The sequence below is a fragment of the Gorilla gorilla genome, chromosome 13 (genome assembly GCF_029281585.2).
Source record: "Gorilla gorilla gorilla isolate KB3781 chromosome 13, NHGRI_mGorGor1-v2.1_pri, whole genome shotgun sequence".
NCBI classification, from domain to species: domain Eukaryota; kingdom Metazoa; phylum Chordata; class Mammalia; order Primates; family Hominidae; genus Gorilla; species Gorilla gorilla.
The window spans coordinates 79,990,144-80,015,123 of record NC_073237.2 but is presented as its reverse complement, the minus strand read 5'-3'; the positions used below and the strand labels follow the sequence as shown (position 1 = coordinate 80,015,123).

The 24,980-nt window shown below is 37.8% G+C and overlaps 1 protein-coding gene across 6 annotated transcripts in view; it reads left to right on the top strand.

Annotated features, from left to right (window-relative positions):
- The window catches only part of GKAP1 (G kinase anchoring protein 1), an 83,754-nt gene that overhangs the window by 4,563 nt on the left and 54,211 nt on the right, over window positions 1–24,980 (top strand). For 5 of the 6 annotated variants that reach the window (XM_055350851.2, XM_055350848.2, XM_055350849.2 and 2 more), the window contains 3 exons: window positions 6,659–6,917; window positions 11,608–11,751; window positions 22,701–22,778. In XM_055350851.2, the coding sequence (XP_055206826.1) occupies window positions 6,702–6,917; window positions 11,608–11,751; window positions 22,701–22,778 (438 nt within the window). In that variant the 5' untranslated portion in view covers window positions 6,659–6,701. Of the gene's footprint in view, window positions 1–5,305; window positions 5,327–6,658; window positions 6,918–11,607; window positions 11,752–22,700; window positions 22,779–24,980 lie in introns of those variants that run through there. The other variant, XM_063696494.1, reaches the window with a different exon arrangement.

Sequence of the window (24,980 nt, the reverse complement as noted above, 5' to 3'; positions counted from 1 at the left end):
TGGCTTAATTATATTATGTGTATATAAATGTCTAAGCATAGAAGCATCTAAATTTTAAAGACCAAGTGTATTTGAAGGAGAAAAAGTGTAGAGAGGGAGGGAGAAGAGCTGTGTTTGAATCTATTTATCCTAACATCTCTTAGATGTGACTGTATGTGGAGATGCAGAAGTTTAGGACACAAGACTGAAGGAATACTAACCCTAGCCATGACCTGAAATATAGTATCTTTTAAAAGCCTAATGTTTTCCTAGTCTCCCTATTTGTTTCTTCTTATCAAGATTTAAAAAAAAAGTTACAGAGGAATTCCTGGATTGCATAACATGACTATCTTTTTGAAAATTCTGAAAAATTAGTTAACGAGGGTAGTGTTCTCTTAAAAGTATGCAACATATTAGTCTTCGATAGTTGCTGTCATTTGACTTGTCCATCACTGATGTGAATGGCCAAAGGCATCTCATTGTCAATTCTGACCTGTAGTTGCCCTTTCTAAATTTTGACACAGGGCAAAAAAATCAATATTGTATTGATTACATTATGCTTAACTTTTTCAACTTGAGTATAGATAACCATTTTTTCTTTTTGAGGTTTTTTTTTTTTTTTTTTTTTTTAGAACTAATATCATTGTAGAGCCGGGCATGGTGGCTCATTCCTGTAATCCCAGCACTTTGGGAGGCTGAGGTAGGAGGATTGCTTGAGCCTAGGGGTTCAAGACCAGCCTGGGCAACATGGCAAAACCCTGTCTCTGCAAAAAATTAGCCAGGCATGGTGTCACGTGCCTGTAGTCCCAGCTACTCTGGAGGCCAAGGTGGGAGAATCACCTGAGACCAGGAAGTTGAGGCTGCAGTGAGCCGTGATCACACCACTGTTCCAGCCTTGGTGTGCGAGTAAGACCCTGTCTCAAAAAAAAAAAAAAATATATGTATATATGTGTGTGTGTGTGTGTGTGTGTGTGTGTATATGTATGTATGTATGTGTGTATATATATGTGTATATATATATTTATATAGTCATTGTAGAATATTTGGGGAAATAGTAAAAACCGTAGAAAGGAAAATAAGCATAGTGAGTAATCCCATGCATTTCTTTCTTCATTTTGGTATGTGTATGAATAATAGACATATTTACAAATTGGGAATTATTTTCATGTTAAGTTTTATTCCCTTCTTTCATTTAAAATTACATTTCCTTCTCTTCTACTTCTGAAGTACTGGTCATTGTACCTTTTGATATAGTATGTAGATTTCTGTCAAGGCTGTTGCAGTAGATGATGTGTTGGCTATTTTTTTTTTTTAAGTGTAGCATAGCACAGATGATTGAACCCTTCCAGTTGTTTCATCTCCTATCCCCTTAGCTGCAGATTAAGTAGTGCTATTTTTTGTCTTTAATATTTACTGTTATGTAAAGTATAATATAATGGGAAGTGGCTGCCACTGTCTTACTCTTTTTGCACTTTACCCTGATCAAACAAGGGGTCATTGAAGGAGCATTTCCCCCTTTCCATTTTGGCTTTTCAGAAGTAACCTTCTGACAGAAGTACGCTTTCAGACATGTTAACACATAGGTTGCTGATGTGACATAGCATAGGTAGCTGCTTTACCAGAAAAATAATTTTGTCTTTTGAGTGTTTGTCATTGGTTCTTTTCTTGATTAACAGTATTTGTCATAATACTTTCTGTTTGCTTTGTGTTTGTTTTGTTACTTCTTTTCATTCATTCAAGAAACATTTAGTATCTATTGTATGCCCACTATTTAAGATATAGTCTCAACTGTGACTCTTGGGTTTCTGGTAGATAGGTATTTTCCCTGGTAGATAGGTATTTTCCTTCCGTAGTATGTTATGTGTAATCTTTAGGTCTTTGACTCTTTTTAGTGGCTGACCACTCACCTACTACTCAATGCCTAAAAACTTTTTTATTTCAAAGATTAAAGCCTTAGCTTGTATAGGGGCCAGATGTTGATAAAGTTTCAAAACACTTTTCAATGGAGTCAGGCATGCTTAGTCAAATTTTTAGATAGTTTGTACCAATTCTCCTATGCCTCATAGCGCCTCATGGCACATTTCAGTCTAATAAGAATAGTAAGAACACCCATAAATGCTTATATAGTCATGTGCTGCAATAACTATGTTTTGTTTTGGTCAATGATGGACATATATAAAGCGGTATTTTTATTGTACCTTTTCTTTAGATATACAAATACTTACCATTGTGTTACAGTTGCCTCCAGTACAGTCACAGGCTGTACAGATTTGTAGCCTAGAAGCAATAGGCCATACCATGTAGCCTAGGTGGATAGTAGGCTGTACCAGTTAGGCTTGTGTAAGTACACTGTGTGATACTCATACAATGATGAAATCACCTAATGATGTATTTCTCACAACGTATCCCCATCATTAAGTGATGCTTGAGTGTATTGAATGCTTCTGGCTACTGTTCTAAGTACTTTATGTATATTAACTTATTCAGTTTTTACAACAACTCAAGAGAGATCAAGTAGGTTGCTCAAGTACTTACGTTAAGTAGCAAGTTGGGTGTGATGGGCATTCTGGCTCCAGGTCAGTGGTCTTGTGCTGGTGCTCCCTGCCATTTGCCTTTTGCATTACTGACATAAAGAACCAGAGGCATCTCATTCTCCCAAAACTGGAAAGAGATTTAAAGGTGTCTGTACTGAACTAGATGGAAAAAAATGTGAAAAACGTTTTCGTTATAGTATAGGATAAGTAAAACGTAATATAAATTTATAGGAAAGATACTAAATGTTGAATTTCTATAAAACTTCAGACTCTTTTCAGGGTTTCTAATGAGAGAATTGTACTTGCTTCTGTGAACATTAGCTTTTCATTTTAAAATCAGTTTATCCATGAAATAAGAATATTTAGTTCCTGATCTAGACTTTTAAATAATGATTTCTTAGAATTAATTGAGTGCCCATTACAATTTCATTTGTATGAGTAGGTAATAAAAACAAACAATTTTTATCTAAGCATTCAATAATTTATAACAGTTGAAATTATTTTTAAATGATCTAACAGCTCTTTTCATCAAAAATGTAATAGAAAATTTCTTGTGATAAAAATGAAAGGATTTGGGGCAGTTGCGGTGGCTCATGCCTGTAATCCCAGCACTTTGGGAGGCTAAGGCGGTAGGATCACTTGAGCCCAGGAGTTGGAGACCAGCTTAGGCAACATAGGGAGACCCCCATCTCTATAAAAATATAGAAAAAATTAGCCAGGCATGGTGGCACACACCTTTAGTCCCAGCTACTCAGGAGGCTGATCTGGGAGAATCATTTTAGCCCAGGAAGTCGAGGCTGCAGTGAGCCATAATCATGTTACTGCACTCCAGCCTGGGCGACAGAGCGAGACCCTGTCTCAAAAATAAACAAATGAATAAATAAGCGAATGACAGGATTTCAAATTCAATTGACCTTTCTAATTTCAAGTGTTTAATGACAAAGCTCTAGGTGACAGAAAGCATATGCATTGTTTGAGCAGTCACCTTGCAGCTAGATTTGATGCTGCTGAAAATGCATGTCACTGGCAAATGGGTAAAAATATAATCAATATAGAGATTTAAGGCTGTTGCTTTAAGGAAACCTTGCTCACTAGATTTTGGGCTCCCCCATTCTTGACTTGCTGCTTATTCTACTGTGTGCCTTGCTGTTTAGGCACCTTGAACATAATCTTCCAACAGTTTCACAAGCCTGTCTATGATAATGGGTAGCAGTGCATTCTGCAGTTGTCTGATGAGGTAGATTACTAGGACTTGGAGCACTTCCCTTTTCATAGTTGACATAACTCCAGAGCAGCATGTGCAGGAGCTACCCACTGAGGAGCACTGGATGAGGTTTCTTGTATCTGGAAGTGACTGGAACAGAGGCTTTTACTTTTTCAGGGGTTTCCTGGCTGCCCCAAGGCCCAAGAGAAACTTTATCTAAGGATACCCTGGTAAGATAGCTCTGCCTTATGCTACAGAAAGAAAATTTCTATGAGCCTTGGAGAGATGTTTCAGAATAGACATTTATGAACATTTTATGCATGCAAATAATCCATATATGAAATTCACAGTTTTCATATCAGTCCTAGAATGGGAAGAAATTTTTTTGTGTAAGATGTAAGTCTTGATAAGGCTTCAGTAGCAATCTGAAAATCTCAGCAGCTGAAAGCAGCAAAGTTGCTTTCTTGCTCAAGCTACCATGTCCACCACAGGTTAGTAAGAGGGCTTTGTTCATTGTGGTTGCAGACTTTATTAGATCTGGCTGATAGAAATTCCATCTCAGTATATGCTTCTGCAATTGCAGAAGCGGGAAAAGAGAATATGTTGAACCACACACTGACTTGTAAAGCTTTTTAAAGTTTATATTTCGCTGGCCAAAGTAAGTTACCTGGTTATGCCTGCCTTCAACAGAGAAGTGATGTATAGTATAATTCCCCTTCAGGGAGAGACAGTGAATATTTGTGAACAGTAATACAGCTGCCACTTGCAATTAATAGTCCCAACATTTAAAATCGAATATTAATGATAGTTGAACAACTACGTAGGATAATTGTACCTTGAGTGCTCAAGAAAGTAAAATTTTATATAGGATTATTTTTTTTTTTTGAGAGAGAGTCTGACTCCGTTGCTCAGGCTGGAGTCAGTCGTGCAACCTCGGTTTGCTGCAATCTCTACTTCCTGGATTCAAGAGATTCTCATGCCTCAGCCTCTGGAGTAGCTGGGATTACAGGCATGCATCACTATGCCCGGCTAATTTTTTGTATTTTTGGTAGAGACAGGGTCTCACTATGTTGCCCAGGCTGGTTTCAAACTCCTGGCCTCCAGTGACCTGCCCACCTCGGCCTCCCAAAGTACTGGGATTATAGGTGTGAGCCACTGCACCCGGCCTATAAGGTTATTTTAATAAGATATGTTGAGGTTGAAGCAGAATTCATCTTTTCCATAATATTTCTGGAATTTCTTTTCCATTTTGAAACATTTTCTCGTTTGTAATAACTTATGAAGCATTCATTCTCATGCTTGTAGAAAAGATTGGAGCCAAAAATCTGTCACAGTTTATCAATGTGGTATCATCTCTGTACATTGTGATATTTTATCTTGATTTGCATATTTCTAGGCACAGGAGCAATTTGTCTTAACATGATACTGTAATAAAAATGCTATGACTTAATGACGGCTAGATGGCATCTTCAGACATCAGTTCTTACTGTGATTTTTCTTCATTGCATACCAAAAACTTGAAAGATTTCCAGATATTTTTCTGGTTACTTAAGGTGGAAGATTGAATACATACTTCTCATTTTTCTTCCCTCCTGAAAACATACAAACGGTAATGTGTGGTTAGCTTTCAGAATGGATCTTAATAATCCTTACTTCTTAGTATTCACCTTTACATAGCCCTTTCCCGCAATGAATAGGGTGGACCTGTGTGATAATGTGAATATAGTAAGAAATATATATGTAACCAGTGGGATATTGTGGAAATGACAGCAGTTCATTCAGATATGATCACTGTGAATCAAGGCGTAGAATAGAACTATAAAGAAAAGCAAAGCAGTAAGTTATACAAAAATCAGGATACTTGTTATCTCTGGCTGGTGCAGTGGGGGAGTGCAATTGGAGAGAAGCATAGGAGTCAGTTAACGTTTTGTTAACCTTTGTGCTGGCTACTTGGAGTGTTCATCTTAATTTTTTCAAATTGAATATTTTATTCAGTTTTTACCTGAAACATTTCAAAATACAAATTTCTGAGTTGCCATTCTGTTAAGACAATCTTTGTCTTTTTTAATTAGAAGAGCACTTAGTCTTCTGGTTGTTACAGGGCTTCTTAATTTGGACTTTCAGAATAAGGTTCAACAAATCTAGGTCCAGGTGGAGACTCAGCCACTAACTTCCAGAAAGAACTAAGGGAAGTCACATAACCAACTTAAACTCCACTTACCTTAGCTGTATAACTAAAGGATTTGGATTAGGAACTACTAGGGGACTTTTAAGATCCCTTTTAAGTCTAAACGGTTGTGGAAAAGCTGACAGCACACGGAATGAAGCTACACTGACCTATGCTTGCATGGAAACTAGTGAACTAAAACATAATGTGGAAGGCATTTTGAAAAGTTTCCTTTGGTTGAGAGAATTTAAGCTCTTTATTTTTGCTGTCAGTTCTAAATCACAGTCTCTAGAAGCAAACCTATGGTAGTATTTTATATATGATAAGAGTGGTATTCTGTCTTTACTCCTTTTTTTCTTGTATTGGAAGTTGGGAGTTAACATGTAGTTGGACTAAAGGTCTTTTTTTTGTGTATCATGAAAAAATGATATTCTTTTCCACTGTAAACCATATTGATTTAGGATGTTCTCTATAACTATGTATATATTTCAGAATGATTGAGAGAGGAAGACCGTGAATTTTTAAAGTATACATGGAAAAATGAGTACATTATATCTGTGAAATCTCATATCATTTTTCTATTGTAAAATGTTATATCGTTTACTTAAATATAAAAGTATGTTATTGCTAATAGTGCTGTGGGTATTAATCCAAATTTACTAAATCCAGTGTCAGAAGAAATTTATTGTATCTACATATGGTTGTTTTAGAATCTACAACAGATTTTACTCTGTGTTTGTTTACCCATCTGCCTACTCTTCTGCCTCCCCACAGAAATTATTCTTGACAGAAGTATTTTAAAAGAAAAATCTTTACGATGGCCTCAGCAGTACTTAGTTCTGTTCCCACCACCGCTTCTCGTTTTGCCCTGTTACAAGTGGATAGTGGCAGTGGCTCTGATTCTGAACCTGGAAAAGGTAAAGGTCGAAATACTGGAAAGTCTCAAACTTTAGGAAGCAAGTCAACTACAAATGAGAAAAAAAGAGAGAAAAGAAGAAAAAAGAAGGAACAGCAACAGAGTGAAGCAAATGAGGTAACACAATTATTTGTGTTGTCTGCTTTCCCAGTAGATGGTAATCATCCTGAGAACAGATACTATCTTGTTCCCCTATGTATCCATAGTACCTGTTCCACAGGTACTCTGAAAATATTACTTCAATGAATGGATGTGAATTTGTGTACATTTAAAATCAAATGTAATGATCTTTTTTTTTTTGAGACAGGGTCTCACTCTGTCACCTAGGCTGGAGTGCAGTGGGACGATCACAGTTCACTGTAGCCTCAACCTCCTAGGCTCAAGGTATCCTCACACCTTAGCCTCCCAAGTAGCTGGGACCACAGGCACACACTGCCATGCCTGGCTAATTTTTGCATTTTTTGTAGAGATGGAGTTTTGCCATGTTGCATAGGCTGGTCTTGAACGCCTGGGCTCAAGCAATCTGCTTGCCTCAGCCTCCCAAAGGGTTGGGATTACAGGCGTGAGCCACCACACCCTGCCTGAACATTTTTAAAGTACGTTTTTTCTGACTGTGGAAGTTTGTGTGTTCATTGCATAAAGTTTAAAATAGGAAAGTCTTAAAAGGAAACAGGTCATTTATAGATATAACCGGAGATATAACCAATTAATATTTTGGTATGTGTTTTCTGTACACATATATAAATTTATATGAATATATACATGTATGTATATATCCTTCTAATACTTAAATGAAAATGGGGTTATATAATAGACTGTTTTATAACTGGCTTTTAAAAAAAATTAACCATGAGCGGTTTTCCATATTGGTAAATACAGATCTCTGTTATTTTAAATGAATCCACAGTTTACAATATTTAATTACATGGTTATTTCATACTTTATTTAATTGAACTCATGATAAGCATTTGGGTTGTTTCCTACTTTTTACTGTTGTAGGCAAAAATCATATGACTAGTTGTTTTTGTTTTTTTGAGACAGGGTCTCACTCTTGTTACCCAGATTGGAATGCAGTAGTATGATCTCGGCTCACTACAACCTCTGCCTCCCAGGCTCAAGTGATCCTCCCACCTCAGCCTCCCAAGCAACTGGGACCACAGGCACACACCACTACGCCAGGCTAATTTTTTGTATTTTTGGTAGAGACAGGGTTTCATCATGTTGCTCAAGTGATCCACCCACCTTGGCCTCCCAAAGTGCTGGGATTATAGGTGTGAGCCACCGTGCTGGCCTCTTTTATTTTTTTTTTTAAAGAGAAGACAGAATCTCTCTCTGTTGTCCAGGCTGGAGTTCAGTGGCATGATATAGCTCACTGTAGCCTCAAACTCCTGGGTTCAAGCAGTCCTGTTGCCTCAGTCTCCCAAGTAGCTAGGACTACAGGCAAGCACCACCGCACCCAGCTAATTTTTTTTTTTTGTAGAGACAGGGTCACAGTACATTGCCCAGGCTGTTCTCAAACTCCTGGCCTCAAGCAATCCACCTGCCTCAGCTTCCCAAAGTGCTGAGATTACAGGTGTGCAACACTATTCCTGACCCTCTGTAACTCGCATTGAATGTACATTTTTATGCATTCGATGGTCATTTTTTTTTTTTTTTTTTTTCTGAGATGGAGTCTTCCTCTGTTGCCCGAGCTGGGTTTTAGTGCCGTGATCTCAGCTCACTGCAACCTCCTCTGCTTCCCAGGTTCAAGCAGTTCTTCTGCCTCAGCCTCTCGAGTAGCTGGGACTACAGGCACGTGCCACCACGCCTGGCTAATTTTTATATTTTTAGTAGAGACGGGATTTCACAATATTGGCCAGGCTGGTCTGGAACTCCTGACCTCGTGATCCGCCTGCCTCGGCCTCCCAAAGTACTGGGATTGCAGGTGTGAGCCACTGCGCCTGGCCCATTTCTTTTCTTTAGAGTAAAAACTGTATGGAAGGCCCTTTTTTCCTAGACATCCTTAGCTTTACTTATATGACCAACATTTAATATGCCCATTGTTTTTAAAAGAAATGCTGAGCTACAACTCTAGTATGTGTTTTGTTTAATAGAAGGAGCCGTTGGGTATATAAGGACCTTTCTTTTTATTATTTAATGAAAGAATAGTGTTTTATTCTCATAGTAATGTCCCAAGACTTAGAAAAAAGCCTTTTCAGTTTATTTTTTTCTGTTACATTTCCATCTCCATTGCTTTCTAAATATTCTTTAAAATGCTATCCACACAGTAACTTTAAAGGAAAGATATTTTCCTCACTGGATGATAACCTTTCAGAAGTCAGATCTTTCAGAACTTTTGATTGCCCACTATTTTCTTTTAGGAATTAAGATGATTTGGGGGAAACAGAAAATAAGGCAATAATGGAGTTTATATTAGAGAATAAGAAAATATAAAACAGAATGAGTGTGAAGGATCCACCCTTTCCACTTCAGCCATTTGCAGTTCTATAAGCCTTTACTTTCTGTAAAGCAAACAGTAGCCGACCTACCAGTGTTTCATTTCCAGCAGCATCTCCTTCTGAATGTCCTTTCCAAATCAGAAACCAGCTACTTACAGTGGTGTTTCTATCTTACTCCCTTTTGCAGAACAATGTATTTGGTAAAAACCACAATTACTTTGCACCAACCTAATATTAACAGTTAAAATTGTTGATCCTCAGTTGAAATCCTCTTTATTAGTTTCTCAGGGCTGCCTTAAAAAAAAAAAACCACAAACTTGGTGGCTTAAAACAATGGAAATTTATTTTTTCACAGTTCTGGAGTCTAGTAGAGGTTCAAATCCACAGATCAAAAGGGCCATTCTTTCTCTGAGACTCTGAGTAGAATCTTTCCATGCCTCTTCTAGCTTCTGGGTGGCAGCTGTCAATCCATGGCATTCCTTTGGCTTGCTGTGTCCTCACCCCAATCTCTGCCTGTGTTGTTATGTGGCATTCTCTGTGTATCTGTGTCTTCACCTCTTTGTATAAGGATACCAGTCATATTGGATTAGGGCCCAACCTAATTCAGCATGACTTTATCTTAACTTGATTACATGTGTAAAGACCCAATTTCCAAATAAGGTCACATTCAGGGACACTTGGAGGTTAGGGCTTCAAGGTATCTTTAGGGAGGATACAATTTGTTAAAAACTTAAGACAAATTAAATTGAACACTTCAAATGCGCAAAGACCGATTCACAATTCAGCAGCCCCCAGAACCAGAATAGATTCAGAGCTACTCCTGGGCTGTCAGTTGGTCAGATAGTATTTGTGGACAGAAAATGGAAGTGAGGTACAGAAACAGCTGGACTGGTTACAGCTCCAGCTTTGCCTTATTTGAACATGGTTTGACAGTTGACCACCTGTGATTGGCTAAAACTGGGTGATTGGTACAAAAGTAGGTTATAGTTTGTTTATACATTGTTAGGTTACAGTTCACTATGTATGGAGAAACTTTCAAGTTGAACTTAAAATATGTAAGGAGGCAGTGGGGGCCGGGCGCGGTGGCTCACGCCTGTAATCCCAACACTTTTGGGAGGCTGAGGTGGGCGGGATCACCTGAGGTCAGGAGTTCAAGACCAGCCTGGCCAACATGGTGAAAACCCATCTGTACTAAAAATAGAAAAAGTATCTGGGCGTGGTGGCATATGACTGTAATCCCAGCTATTTGGGAGGCTGAGGCAGGAGAATTGCTTGAACCTGGGAGGCGGAGGTTACAGTGAGCAAGATTGCGCCACTGCATTCCAGCTGGCGACAGAGCGAGACTCTGCCAAAAAAAAAAAAAAAAAAAAACGTAAGGAGGCAGCTTTAGGCTAAACTTTGTTTTTTTTTAAACTGCTCCTTGCAGAACAGGGCTAACTCATAGGCAGTATGCTCAGAGTCTGCTGGCTAAACTTAAGAAATTCAGTTCATAACAGCCTCTCAGTATTTTTCTCTCTTGTTTCAACTACTTTGTCTCAGATTATTTTTATTGTTGGGAGTGGCTTGGCCCATGCTGTTTTAGTTGATTATGTTACTTTGTGGACTAGGCCCTGTATTTTTCAGGACTAGGAAAGTAGTTGTCAGAGTTGCTTAGGCGATCTCTCATTATTTAAACTTTTAAATGTGTATGCTTTCTGAACTGTATTGTTTTGCATTTTATTTTATTTTTATTTTTGAGACAGGGTCTCACTCTGTTGCCTAGGCTGGAGTGCAGTGGCATGATCACTGCTCACTGCAGCCTCAACCCCCTGGGCTCAGGTGATCCGCCCACCTCAGCCTCCTGGGTAGCTGGGACCACAGGTGTGTGTCACCACACCCGGCTAGTTTTTTTGTTGTTGTTGTATTTTTTGTGAAGACTGGGTTTTGCCACATCTCTGAGGTTGGTCTCAATCTCCTGGGCTCAAGCAGTCCACCTGCTTCACCCTTCCAATGGGCTAAGATTAGAGGGGTGAGCCACTGAGCCCAGCTGTGTTTTGCATTTTAAAAGCACACTTGTTTTACTGTTTTCTACTCCTATAAACTTCTTTTTAGTAAAGAAGAATGATTAAAATGGTGGTATAATAGAGTATAATACATTTTTCACTTAATCATTTTATATATAGATCTACCAACATTATCTCAAATGCTGGCAAAATTAACATTCTACAAAGATTATAGAAAACACAAATAACTTTAGCTGTGTGAGTTAGCAAAACGAGTGGTTGGAGTAGAAGTATAAAAATATCATTGGTTTTTTTTTAATTAAAAAAAAACATTAGTATCCCAGGATTGGTAAACTGAATTTAATATGTTTTTTGTTTGTTTTATAGCTCAGGAATCTTGCTTTTAAGAAAATTCCCCAGAAATCCTCCCATGCTGTTTGTAACGCTCAACATGATCTTCCATTGTCAAACCCAGTACAGAAGGATTCACGAGAAGAAAATTGGCAAGAGTGGAGACAAAGAGATGAGCAGGTACAACTAAGTAAATAAAATTGCTTTGTTTTTCATTGAATTTATGGACTTTTCAGATGGCAGTGCCTCTGAATTCATGTCACCACTGTTCTGAGAAGCAATTTGTATTGGATTAATTCATATTTGTTGCTTTTAATAAGAGGTTCTGTTTTTGATCTACTGAAAAACAAAAGTGATACATTTGTTGTTTATGTTAGTTTTGGCAATACGAAGCAGTTATTTTGTGGTTTTAAAAATCATCTGCCTTTTACAAATCAGGGAAAGACAGGGAAGGTAGGGGAACAGTATTAAATTATTCCAAGTAAGAAAATCACATTTGTAGGGCAGAAATCTCTTGTTAAAAATACACAGTGACTAGGCTGGGAGTGTACAGCCTACAGGTGGCCCACACCTGTAATCCTAGCAATTTGGGAGGCTGAGGCGGGTAGATGGCTTGAGCCTAGGAGTTTGAGACCACCCTGGGCCACAGAGCAAAACCCTTTGTCTACAAAAAAATAGAAAAATTAGCCGGGCATGGAGGCGCACACTTGTGGTCCCAGCTACTCCAGTGGCTGAGGTGGGAAGATCACCAGAGCTCAGGAGGTCGAGGCTGCAGTGAGCCATGATTTTGTCACTGCACTCCAGCCTGGGCAGCAGAGTGAGACCCTGTCTCATAACAAAAAACAAATAATACCCAGTGACAGTTTTGCTTAAAAAAGAAATCCTTTGGGAAACTTTACCGTTGTTTGTTTCTTTAACCTGTTTACATGATATTTTGTTCTTCTATGTCTCTATTAAATGTCATTAACAACCAAATAAAATAGATAACTCATTAAGACGAATACATATCTTTTTTGTGTGTGGAGTCCAGGAAAATAACATACTAAGCCTGGAATGTACTCTAGGAGATGCTATATGTATAGTAAGTGATGAATTATTTATTTGCCTGTCAAACTATCATTTGATGCATTCAGAATGAGTATCATTCTAGCAGATGTTAGGTCTAGTAGAGTGGCTATTTCTATCATTCTTGGATTACCAGTTTTAAAATAAATAGACTATACTGAGTTATTCTCTTAACATAAACTATGCTAATTATAACATTTTCTTTAGGATTTTGCAGTGCCTCAGGCTCATCATTATAAGCATTAATTATTACTATAGAGCCATGCAGTAGTGCTGTTCAAATGGCAGTTCCAGGTACTGGTATACTGGATAAATCATCTTGTACTGTTTCTAGGGGTTGATTCTTTTTTTTCTTATAAAATATTCATTATGACCGATTCTTGTTTACAAATATAAATGTTTTGATGATCTACTTGTTTAGCCAGTAATAGAATTTACCAGTGTCTTCATTGGAGAGAATTTCTCCCAGTGGCCTAAAGTTTACTGGAGAACTAATGAAGGAAAACTACTCAAATTTGCACCAAAATAAATTCCATGCAACGTGGGAACTTGATCACAGATATCTGATTGCCTTTTCTTCTGCTCCCACTGATTGCTGCTGAAATGAGCAGGTAATGATGAAAAGGAAATAGTGTGACTTGGCCCTGATCCTATATAAGGATGCCGTTGAAGGCCCAGGAACTTTGATGAATTTCTGCTGAGTATACTACTGATGGGTCACTTAGGAAGACCTGGAACCTTATGTGGGAGACTCACTTGGAAGAAAATAATGTGTGGAAGTAGAGTAGATCTTGGGATAATTACACTGAGAGGTGAGGAAAAGATAAGGGCAAGCCTTGCAACTGATGGACAATATACTGTCTGGAATCTATTCTATTATTATTATTGATAGAGTAATAATAGATTTCAAAAGTAGCTACGTTTACAGGGATCAGGCAATGACTATATACTAGGCAGAAAGCATACAATGTAGGGGGTGTTCTTCCTGACACAGTATGAGAAATTTCAGGGATGGAGGGCTGAGCATGAAAAACTTAGCTGTTACTTGGCTGCTTATGTCAAACACGAAAGAGAAATTATGCTAAGAACAAAGTTTCCTACTCCTAAATCACCATATTGATAATGCAAATTTACATCAACTAAGCCTTAGCATACAATCTGAGAGCTAGAATTAAACACCTAACCAGATGGACAGTAGGAAAGCACTCAGTTCACCTGTTTATGAGCAAACACTGGATCTCAGTTGATCTTGTATCAATGGAAGAAAAGTTTCTGCCACATGAAGGAAAAGAACACTGTACTTAGTGTCCGGAGTGAAAGCACACCTCGAAAAAGATTTGCTGCAGGAAATGGAAGTTTATTTTAGATAGCACCTATGTTTTGCTTTAATAAAAATCAAGAGGCTAGAACATTTTGTAAAAGTCAAGGGGATAGTAATGTTATATAACAAAGTAAGATAAAATAATGCACTAAAATGAAAAAGTGACTGAGAGAAATTAAAAGGGAGACGGGTGAATTAAAACTGAGATGGGGCCGGGTGCGGTGGCTCACACCTGTAATCCCAGCACTTTGGGAGGCCTAGGTGGGCCAATCACCTGAGGTCGGGAGTTCGAGACCAGCCTGACCAACGTGGAGAAGTCCCCGTCTCTACTAAAAATACAAAATTAGTCAGGCGTGATGGTGCATGCCTGTAATCCCAGGTACTTGGGAGACTGAGGCAGGAGAATATCTTGAACCCAGGAGGCAGAGGTTGTGAGCCAAGATTGTGCCATTGCACTCCAGCCTGGGCAACAAGAGTGAAACTCCATCTCAAAAAAACAAAGTGAGATGGGTGAATTTTAAAATTTAGGAAATAAAATCATAGCAGATTAAAAACTTAATTAGAAGGACCAGAGTATCTACTAAAGAAAGCTGAGCCAATTGTGTGAAGGAAAATTTGAGATAAGTTTTACTGATAAAATTGACATGATAGATTGGAACACTGAATTTAAATCCAACAGAGGCATAATTAATGTCCCTGAAACAAATAGAAGAGACACAGGTATTAGAGATTATGTTGATAGGCCGAGTGCAGTGGCTCATGCCTGTAATCCCAGCACTTTGGGAGGTTGAGGCAGGAATATTGCTTGAGGCCAGGAGTTTGAGACTGGCCTGGGCAACATAGTGAGACCCTAGCTCTAAAAAAAGAAAAAAGATTATTTTGATAAAATCTAAGCTTGAAAAGAACACCAAATTTAAGTCTTTTAAGAATTAGATTCTAATTTTAAGAATGAGGAATAAGGAAATAGTAGTATAAATATATACACAGGAGAAAACTGGTTGCCTACACAGGATGAAGAATCAGGCTGGCTGCTTTAATCACCAGAACCAAAATGTTAGGACCAAGAATTTCACATCTAGCCTAGAAGTCATTTGTGTGAATGTGAAAGAAACACACTCAGGCCCAGTGCAGCAGGTCATTCCTGTAATCCTAGCACTTTAGGAGGCCAAGGTAGGCAGATCACTTGAGCCCAGGAGTTCGCGAGACCAGCCTAGGCAATATGGCAAATCCCCATCTCTACAAAAAAATGCAAAAATTCACTGGATGTGGTAGCGCATGCGTGTAATCCCAGCTACTCAGGCTGCAGTGAGCCGTGATCATGCCAGTGCACTTCAGCCTGGGTGACAGAGCGAGACCCTATCTCAAAAAAAAAAAAAAAAAAGACACTCTCAGACATAACAATAACTGAGAGAGTATACCACCATTGTCCTTTCTGCAAATTTTTCTGAGATGTGCTCCTGTCAATTAAAAAGAAAATCTAAATAAAGAGCACAAACAATAAAAAAACACTAGTGGTGAGTATTTAAGCTAGTTCAATAAAGAATTAACTCTAAGTAGTAGCTAACTTGTATCTATCCCAGCACACTTCATTGTGGAAAAGTGGTCTTATATTCCCTACTCATTTATTTGCTTAGATGTATATATCAAAAGATGTGTATGTTTCTTAATTGAAATGAGTGTCATATGATATATGATGTATAAAATGATATGTAAATTATATCCCAGTAAAGCTGTTTTTAAAAAAATATGTAGGGCGTGGCTTTGACTTGGTTGTATGCATAATTTTCACTTTTTTTTTTTTTTTTTTTTTTTTTTGAGATGGAGTCTCGCTCTTGTCGCCCAGGCTGGAGTGCAGTGGCACAATCTCGGCTCACTGTGACCTCCGCCTCCCGGATTCAAGCGATTCTCCTACTTCAGCCTCCTGAGTAGCTGGGATTACAGGCATGTGCCACCACGCCCGGCTAGTTTTTTGTATTGTTTTTTAGTAGAGGTGGGATTTTACAGGCCAGGCTGGTCTTGAACTCCTGACCTCAGGTGATCCTCCCCTCCCCACCTCCACCTACCAAAGTGCTGGGATTACAGGCGTGAGCCACCACGCCCAGCCACTGTTTTTTAAAACGATTAAATCAAGATCAAGAAACATATTGTTCACCAACAGCTGTTGCCTATGAATGAATCTCTGTGTAGATGTTTTTCAGGTATAATCTGCTTTATGCATGATGCACTGATATTATTGACTCCAGTGTACCTTTTTTTAAAAGTCATGACTCAAAAAATAAATAGAAAAATCTCTTTTTAAGGGTTTCAGTGATTAACAGACCAAATTTTATTGTGTATTTCTTCTGTTACTGTATTGATTCAAACTCTACACGTCACTGGTATTTTTCTCACTCTGAAGTGAAATGTCTGTTACTATGTGCACAATAGCAAGTTCTCTCTTACGTGACATCCTTCAGTTCATTTGATAAAGGTTTTTTTCCAAAAGCTTGTTCTGGTTTTGTTTGTTTGTGAGTGTAATATTTATCATTAACTGTGTGGTTGGTATAATAAATCCCTTGGCAGTAGTTTGACTACCTGGTTTCCTTATAAGGAGTGTAAATTCAAATAAATCCATTGTATTTTTGGCTCTTTAGCAATAAAATTAATCACTTTTATGCTGGAAAGCATTACTTAGTAGTTGTTCTGGAAAGACTCCTACAGGTCCCTTGGCTTTGTTTGAAAGTGAAACAAAAACTGTGATATCTTCAGGCCACTGGTCTCACCAAGTTTCTTTCTCTCTTTTTTTTAATTTTCATATATTTTTTGAGATGGGGTCTTACTCCCATCGCCCAAGTTGGAATGCAGTGGTGTGATCATGGCTAACTGCAGCCTTGACTCCCAGGCTCAGATGATTCTCCCGCCTCAGCCTCCCAAGTAGCTGGGACTACAGGCACACTCCACCATGGCTGGCTAATTTTTTGTATTTTTAGTAGAGATGGGGTTTTGCCGTGTTGCCCAGGCTGGTCTTGAACTCCTGGTCTCAAGCAGTCCACATACGTCAGCTTCCCAAAGTGCTGGGATTGTAGGCATGAGCCACCACACCCAGTCTTCTGACCAGATTTCATGACAGGTAGCTAGGAGCAAATAGATGGATGACTCAAATGAAAAATTTAAATATTCATTATCTTAATTTTCTGTTTATAACTTTCCTTTTCTGCTCCTTTTGTGACATCACTCTCATCCTAACACATACACGTTTATATTCTATATTCACTGTATTGGAGTCCTGTTAATTTCAAAATTTATTGTGTTTTTATAAGTTGCATTATTTACGGTTCTATTTTCATTACTACTTTTAATTCTTTTGTGACTCATTAACCATTTTTATTGCTTGGAGGTGTGATAAAGCATACAACAAAAATACAGACTTAGTAAATGCAAACAGCACTCAGAAGACATAAAAATACATTAGCTGAGATGAACTGAATGTGGTAATGAATGTGAATTATATATGTCATTTTTGTAGAACTCTGACAACCTTTAGAATAATTATGTTCAATAAGACTACTGTAAGATTTCTGGGAAAATAATCTTGCCTTCCAAATTACTGAAAGATATGTAGTCTACACTTTGAAAATCTAATGGGTTAGAGGACCACTATGCACTACTGCTATTAAGTCCAATCAGTTGGCTGCAAGTGTTAGATGTCTTCAGAATGGTGATCTCTTTTGTTTTATAGTAGCTATATTTCCGTGTTGCCTATGAGAATTGAAGACTAACTCTTCATTTGGAATTTATTTTGTTTGGATTTAAATGAGTAAAATTGTAATGGTACTTAGACTTACAAATTAATTTTTAAAAAATGTTAGTACCAAAATATTTACTGTCCTTTAGGTTTTTCATTGGTTCTTCATACTCTTTAACTGATTGAGCTATAGGTTTGCTTAAATAGAAAAAAAAATGTTTTACTACTAGATGGGGAGTAGGAGGCAATGAGGAAGTCAAGAGGAAGGGGATCTGAAGTACTCCATCTTGGACACATGTAAGTATCTTCTTGAATTCTGTAGGCATTTTAGTGCCTGCTATTTCCTCTTTTTCTTCCTTTCCTCCTACTCCCATAAATAAAAAGAAAATAATAAGGAACTTCCCATTCACAAACTTAAACAAGGTACTTTTTTAAAAGTATGCTTTTATTTGCATTTTATTGCCTGGAGCCTGTCTTATAAGCCCAGTCTCTGTCTCTGTCTCCCTCTCTCTTTTACCTATACATTTACTGATTAAGTAGATTGTCAGCTATATTTATAGCAGTCTTTGACAGAGAATAAAGATATGTTTAGAGAATTTTGAATCACATTTTCTTTCTCTTTTCTGATATGTGTTAGTCTTGTGCTACCATTCTCCCTATTATCTAAGGTCAAAAACCTTATCTTTGAATCTTTCACACTTCATATTATCAGTGTTCCAAAACTTGATCAGTCTCTTCTTTATTTTCTGCATTGCTACATTTTGGTCCAGGTGCCCATATGCTGTCTGAGATTACAATGGCTTAGTCAGACACATTGATTCTAGGTTCTCATTCTTCTAATATTCCAGTTTATATCTTAAAAATTACTTTTATTTAATATTAGCATTCCTCTTTTATCTGCCCCATAGACTTAAATTTTAGGAAGTGTCTGGAACCTTATGCTGCCCTAACTGAGCAATCTTATTTTCTACTATTCTCCAACATGGGAGAGTAATTCTAATTCATTTGGTACTGCTCTTATGCCAGGAACTGTGCTAGGTACTTCATACACATTACAACTTTAAATCCTTAAAACTACCTTGTACAGTTGATATTCCAATGTCCTTTTTAAATGTTCTGAGATTCACAGGAGTTAATATAACTTGTTCAAGGTCACAGCTAGCATGGGTGGAATAGGAATTTAAATTATCCATTTCTGTGATCTCCCAAAGCCTGTGTTTTTTCCACATCTTTCTCTTGTAATGTTTAAAATTCACTTTTTGTCAGAATGACTTTCCTTAGTATCCCATAGTATATCTATTCTTAATATTATAACATTAACATAATGTGGCTCTTCCTGCAGTTCTATTTCTGCCTATCCAAATTGTATCTATATTTAAATACCAACTTAAAAGGATTTTTTTTCTGTATTCCTGAATTACATTTGTTGTTGATCTTCTTTTTCTCAACTTTTGTAGCTCTTTTAATGTCTTATTCTATTTCCTGTAGTTCATACACGTTAATCTTACATCCTCAACTGGGTAGGAATTCTTCAAGGGCAAAAGCCAAATTTATGCCGCTGCTTTAAATTAAGCCCCATAGGCAGGGAGGGCACAGCCCCTAGGAGACTCTAAATGAATCCTTAGTGGCTGATTGGTCATACAATGAAATTTTTGGAAGATTTGTTCTAGTTTTCAAAAATTTAAATTTAAATCATTTTTGTCTACCTGCATTTTCTTGTATACTAGTTTGTGTTAACAATTAACAGGTAAATTTAAAGTCTGAGCTACAATTAGAATCAGTTGCTGGGAGGGCCATATTTTTTTACTTTAAAATTTCTATTTCTATTTTCCTTTTTTTTTTGAGACGGAGTCTTGCTCTGTCGCCCAGGCTAGGGTGCAGTGGCGCGATGTCGGCTCACTGCAAGCTCTGCCTCCCGGGTTCACACCATTCTCGTGCCTCAGCCTCCCGAGTAGCTGGGACTACAGGCGCCCGCCACCACGTCCGGCTAATTTTTTTTTTTTTTTTTTTTTTTTTTTTGAGACGGAGTCTCGCTCTGTCGCCCAGGCTGGAGTGCAGTGGCGCGATCTCGGCTCACTGCAAGCTCCGCCTCCCGGGTTCACGCCATTCTCCTGCCTCAGCCTCCCGCGTAGCTGGGACTACAGGCGCCCGCCACCACGCCCGGCTAATTTTTTGTATTTTTTAGTAGAGACGGGGTTTCACTGTGTTAGCCAGGATGGTCTCGATCTCCTGACCTCGTGATCCGCCCACCTCGGCCTCCCAAAGTGCTGGGATTACAGGCGTGAGCCACCGCGCCCGGCCATTTTTTTGTATTTTTAGTAGAGACGGGGTTTCACCGTGTTAGCCAGGATGGTCTCGATCTCCTGACCTTGTGATCTGCCTGTCTCGGCCTCCCAAAGTGCTGGGATTACAGGCGTGAGCCACCGCGCCCGGCCATTTTTTTGTATTTTTAGTAGAGACGGGGTTTCACCGTGTTAGCCAGGATGGTCTCGATCTCCTGACCTTGTGATCTGCCTGTCTCGGCCTCCCAAAGTGCTGGGATTACAGGCGTGAGCCACCACGCCTGGCCTAAAATTTCTATTTCATTCAGTTTTTATCATGCGATTAGAATGAACTGCCTTAACATTTAAATTCTGTGAATTAATATGAAAAATAAAAATGACATCTAACAAGACTTCCAACTTCCTAACCTGTTCTGCCCACTAACTTATTTCTGGAATATCATCAGACTATGTGACATATTAGAAATAATCTCAAATGCCCTTTCTATAATTAAATGTCATTAATAGGGATTAAAATTTTAGTGGCAAATTGAAAAGCTTTGTTCAGAATAAACAAGTAGTTTTGTTACTTTTTCTTTTTTTCTTTTTCTTTTTTTGAGACGGAGTCCCACTCTGTCATCTAGTCTGGAGTGCAGTGGTGCAATCTCAGCTCACTGCAACCTCCGCCTCTGGGTTCAAGTGATACTCCTGCCTCAGCCTCCCGAGTAGCTGGAACTACAGGCATGCACCACCATGCCAGGCTGGTTTTTTTTGTTTTTTTGTTTTGTTTTGTTTTGTTTTTTGTATTTTTAGTAGAGACGGGGTTTCACCATGTTGGCCAGGCTGGTCTCAAACTCCTGACCTCAGGTGATCCGCCCACCTCGTCCTCCTAAAGTGCTGGGATTATAGGCGTGAGCCACTGTGCCGGCCTAGTTTTGTTAATTTTTCAGTTAGGATGATTACTGTCCTTTAAGTTTAGTGAAACATTTTATTATCAGTTTGCCATGAGGTTAGGTGGAGAAATTGATGGAAATTTCCTTTTACCTTATAACCGTTGAATACCCATGTACATAAGTGTATATAGTAAGACTAAAAGATTAATTTATTACTTTTTCTTGCTAATTACTAGTTTAGAGTAATTCTTCAATTCTTTTCAGTTATTCCGTAAAGTATGTATAATTTACACTGGACTTAATCTGATTTTCTAGTTCTATATATCCTTACTTGCCATTTTAATTCTAATTGTATTTTTCTGCGTTGGATTGTTTTTCTGTGTAAGCTTAATCTTTTTTTCCTCTCTTTTTATTGTATCAGCATAGGATTAGATGCTTTCAAAGGGATGACTTTGCTTAGAAATGTTTAGTTCATAGTGTCCAGTATTTTTCTAGTTTTTAAGGTTTCTCTTTGAAACAGATCACTTCTTTTTGGAGTTGGTTTCTATTTTAGTTTAGATTTTTAAAAATCATTAAGTAATAGAAACAATTATGATTAACTTAGACAAAAAAACTTTTTTGAAGGATACTGAGTGATTCACAGATCTGAATTAAAAACTAAATAATTAGGTCTTGGCAAAGCTGGAAACCAAGGAATTTGGGAGTGCTCAGAGGCATGAGCTAGTAGATGTCATTTTTCGAGGGTTATCATCAGATAATTAAACCCCACCTGCTTTTTCTTTGTTCTCAAAATTTAATTCCTGGGAGGAAAAAAAAGGAATTGGATCACTTGCCCCCACCTTTGTCATTGGTGATGACAGCTTGGGTGTTTGTGTGGTATGGTAGTGCTTAGTGTACAGAATTATGCGACTGGCTATTCTGCTGAAACCATGGGACTTTGGAATGAAGTGCACTTATTTAAAGGAATCGAGGAAGGGATTCTGGACAGATAAAAACAAGAGATGCCCACTAAATTTATGCTTTTGTTATCCTGTACACATAGACACATACATGTACACAAATCCAGGATGTTTACCCATGTCATGTTGCAGCTATCTTGTATACAGCTGCAAACCCACTCACCTTATGCCCAGTAGTGGACAACTCAAAGTCTCATCCAACTACTGCAACATTCTGTTTGGCAATTAGGAAAAGTAAGTCTTGTAGAGATTAATTGGATTGGAGGGTGGTGAAAACTGGATTTTAAAAAGTTAGGTGAGATTGATTAGTGAAAAAGAGAAACAAATACATATCACAAAGAATCATTATTAGATGACTTAAAGCAACCATATAGTTTATCATTTTGAGAGTAAAAATATGCACTGTGAACAATTATTCTGTAACACCTGGCATATGCCAGGACATTTGGCAAACTTATTTTGTACCTGTGGTTTTTTCTATATTCATGAAATGGTATATTGTGTTTAATAATGCTTATTGAGTTATTTTTTAGTATTCTTATATTTTTGAGTAATAATCACTCATAATTTTTAGTGTCCTAAACTGAATGTTGCCTTTGACATCTATTATAGTGCCAATTATTTGGTAAGATTTTTTTATTAAGGTAAAAAGTAAGATTATATCATATACAATAGATAATTAACAATGAAGAGGAGAAATGGAAATCTCAAAATTGGAAGTTTGTATTTTGATGTCTTCTACAGAATATAGGCTTCCTAGTTTGGCATGGTTAGATAACTTTGGAGAATCCATATTGTTTTTTAACATATTTGCTTTCTTTTCCTCTGTATATAGTAATATGTATGGTTATTTTGCTCATGTGATGTAATGATACTGTCTGTTTATTGTGAAACTTTTTTTTTTAGCTGACATCTGAAATGTTTGAAGCAGATCTTGAGAAGGCATTGTTACTAAGTAAACTAGAATATGAAGAGCACAAAAAGGTATTTACATACTTACTGATTTAGATATTTTAGAAGTTTAAGTGGTGAGAGGTTAAAATCAACCTACTTGAATTTTACATAAAATTTTTCTATAAAAGTTTGTCCAAAAATTCATTACCATAATAAAATATTACCAAGAAGTGTTTATAATAGGATTCCTTCTCAAGTTTTGAGGTAGAACAGAAACAGTTGGAATTAAGCTTTGTCCGGTGACTTGGAATGTTTAGTTAAGGAATTTCCCCACCCAAGATGAAAGGAAGAGAGAGAATAAAATTCACAACAGATGATTTTAATTTAATTTTATTTACTTTTATTATTATTTTTTCTTGGGACCGAGTCTCACTCTCTTGCCCAGGCTGGAGTGCAGTGGTATGATCTCACCTCACTGCAACCTCCGCCTCCCAGGTTCAAGCGATTCTCACGCCTCAGCCTCCTGAGTAGCTGGGACTACAGGCGTGAGCCACCACACGCAGCTAAATTTTGTTTTTTTAGTAGAGATGGGATTTCGCCACGTTGGCCAGGCTGGTCTCGAACTCCTGAGCTCTGCTGATCCACCCACCTTGGCCTCCCAAAGTGCTGGGATTACAGGTGTGAGCCACTGTGCCCTGCCAATTATTTTAATTTTAAATGAACATAGAAAATAAGTGGATTTAAAATTTTAATATGGGCTATTACAGTACAGGGGCATTTATTGAGAGACCCTCTGCCAGAGTTGCACTACAAATCAAATAAAGTAGAAGGCCATTTCTGAAATTTTGGCCTTGAAAACTCAGCATTTGTCACTGAGCTTTGATATTAGGTTGTGTGTTGAAATGCATTCTATAGCTTGTTATTGAAGGAGGATTTAAGTAAAAAGAAGTGTTGGTTTCCAGTTTCCCTATTTAAATTGTGTGAGTATTCATTACGTTAATATCATTTAACATTTTATTCCGTAACATTTATTGGGATTCTTTTTTGGTTTATAACATTTGTTCAAGCTGTGATTACTCAGTGGTTGATCATAAATGGCCTCTGGTCATCCTTAAGACTTTTTGGCCATGTGCTTGTGCATTAGTGTCTTTATCCAAAATGAAAAGAAGTGAATAATTAAAATTCACAGCAGCTACTCAGGAGGCTGAGACAGGAGGATTGCTTGAGGCCTGGAGTTTGAGACTAGCTTGGGTTAACACAGCAAGACACTGTCTCTAAATATGTTTTTTTTAATTAGCTGGGCATGGTGGTGTGAGCCTGTATTCCCAGCTACTTGGGAGGCTGAGGTGGGAGAACCCCTTGAACCCAGCAGTTAGAGGATGCAGTGAGCTATGATCATCCCATTGCACTCCTCCCGCCTGGGCAAGAAAGGGAGATCCCATCTTAACAAAAAAATTCACAGCATTGATTTTGCTAGTTATTTATAGTTCAAGGGAAAAAGAAAAAAGTTGCTAATAAAGTGGGGTGTATATATTATATGTGTTTCATTTCCATATCCCTTTCTGTTACCCCAAATAACAAAAAATGAACTGTAACCATTATTGTTACATACCCATTTAGACACAAAGCAGGAAAATTACAAAAATTGATACAGCTAGTTTTACTATGATTTAATCATTTAAATGGACTGTCAGGTTACACTGGAAAAGTAATCCTGTCTTGCTCAATTAGGAGATAAAATTTATCAAATAGAATATTATACAAAGATGACTTCTTGCTGTTAGATTTATGGATATATGTCTAGATTCTAAAGCTAGAAGGATTACCTGTATCCTTAGAGGAGAAATAGAGTAAATAGTGTTGATAAAATGTCGTACTCCCAGCCAGTGTTCTTTGCACAGTCATAGGTGTAGTACTCAAAATCATTGATTTTAGCCAACAATAATGACTAAGAGAAGGGAGGAACTTCTTTTGTATGCAATGGGTAGTTTGATGTGATTACATCGATGGGTAGTCATTGAGATAAAAGTCAATATTCAATAAAACAACTTTTAATACAATTGTTTTAGCCTAAGGATTTTTATTACAGATAACTAAAGTTTGGGATGGCATTTTCTTTTTCTTTTCTTTTTTTTTCTTTTTCTTTTTTTTTTGAGACAGAGTTTCGCTGTTGTTGCCCAGGCTGTAGTGTAATGGCGCAATCTCGGTTCACCACAACCCCCGCCTCCCGGGTTCAAGTGATTCTCCTGCCTCAGCCTCCCGAGTAGCTGGAATTACAGGCATGTGCCACCA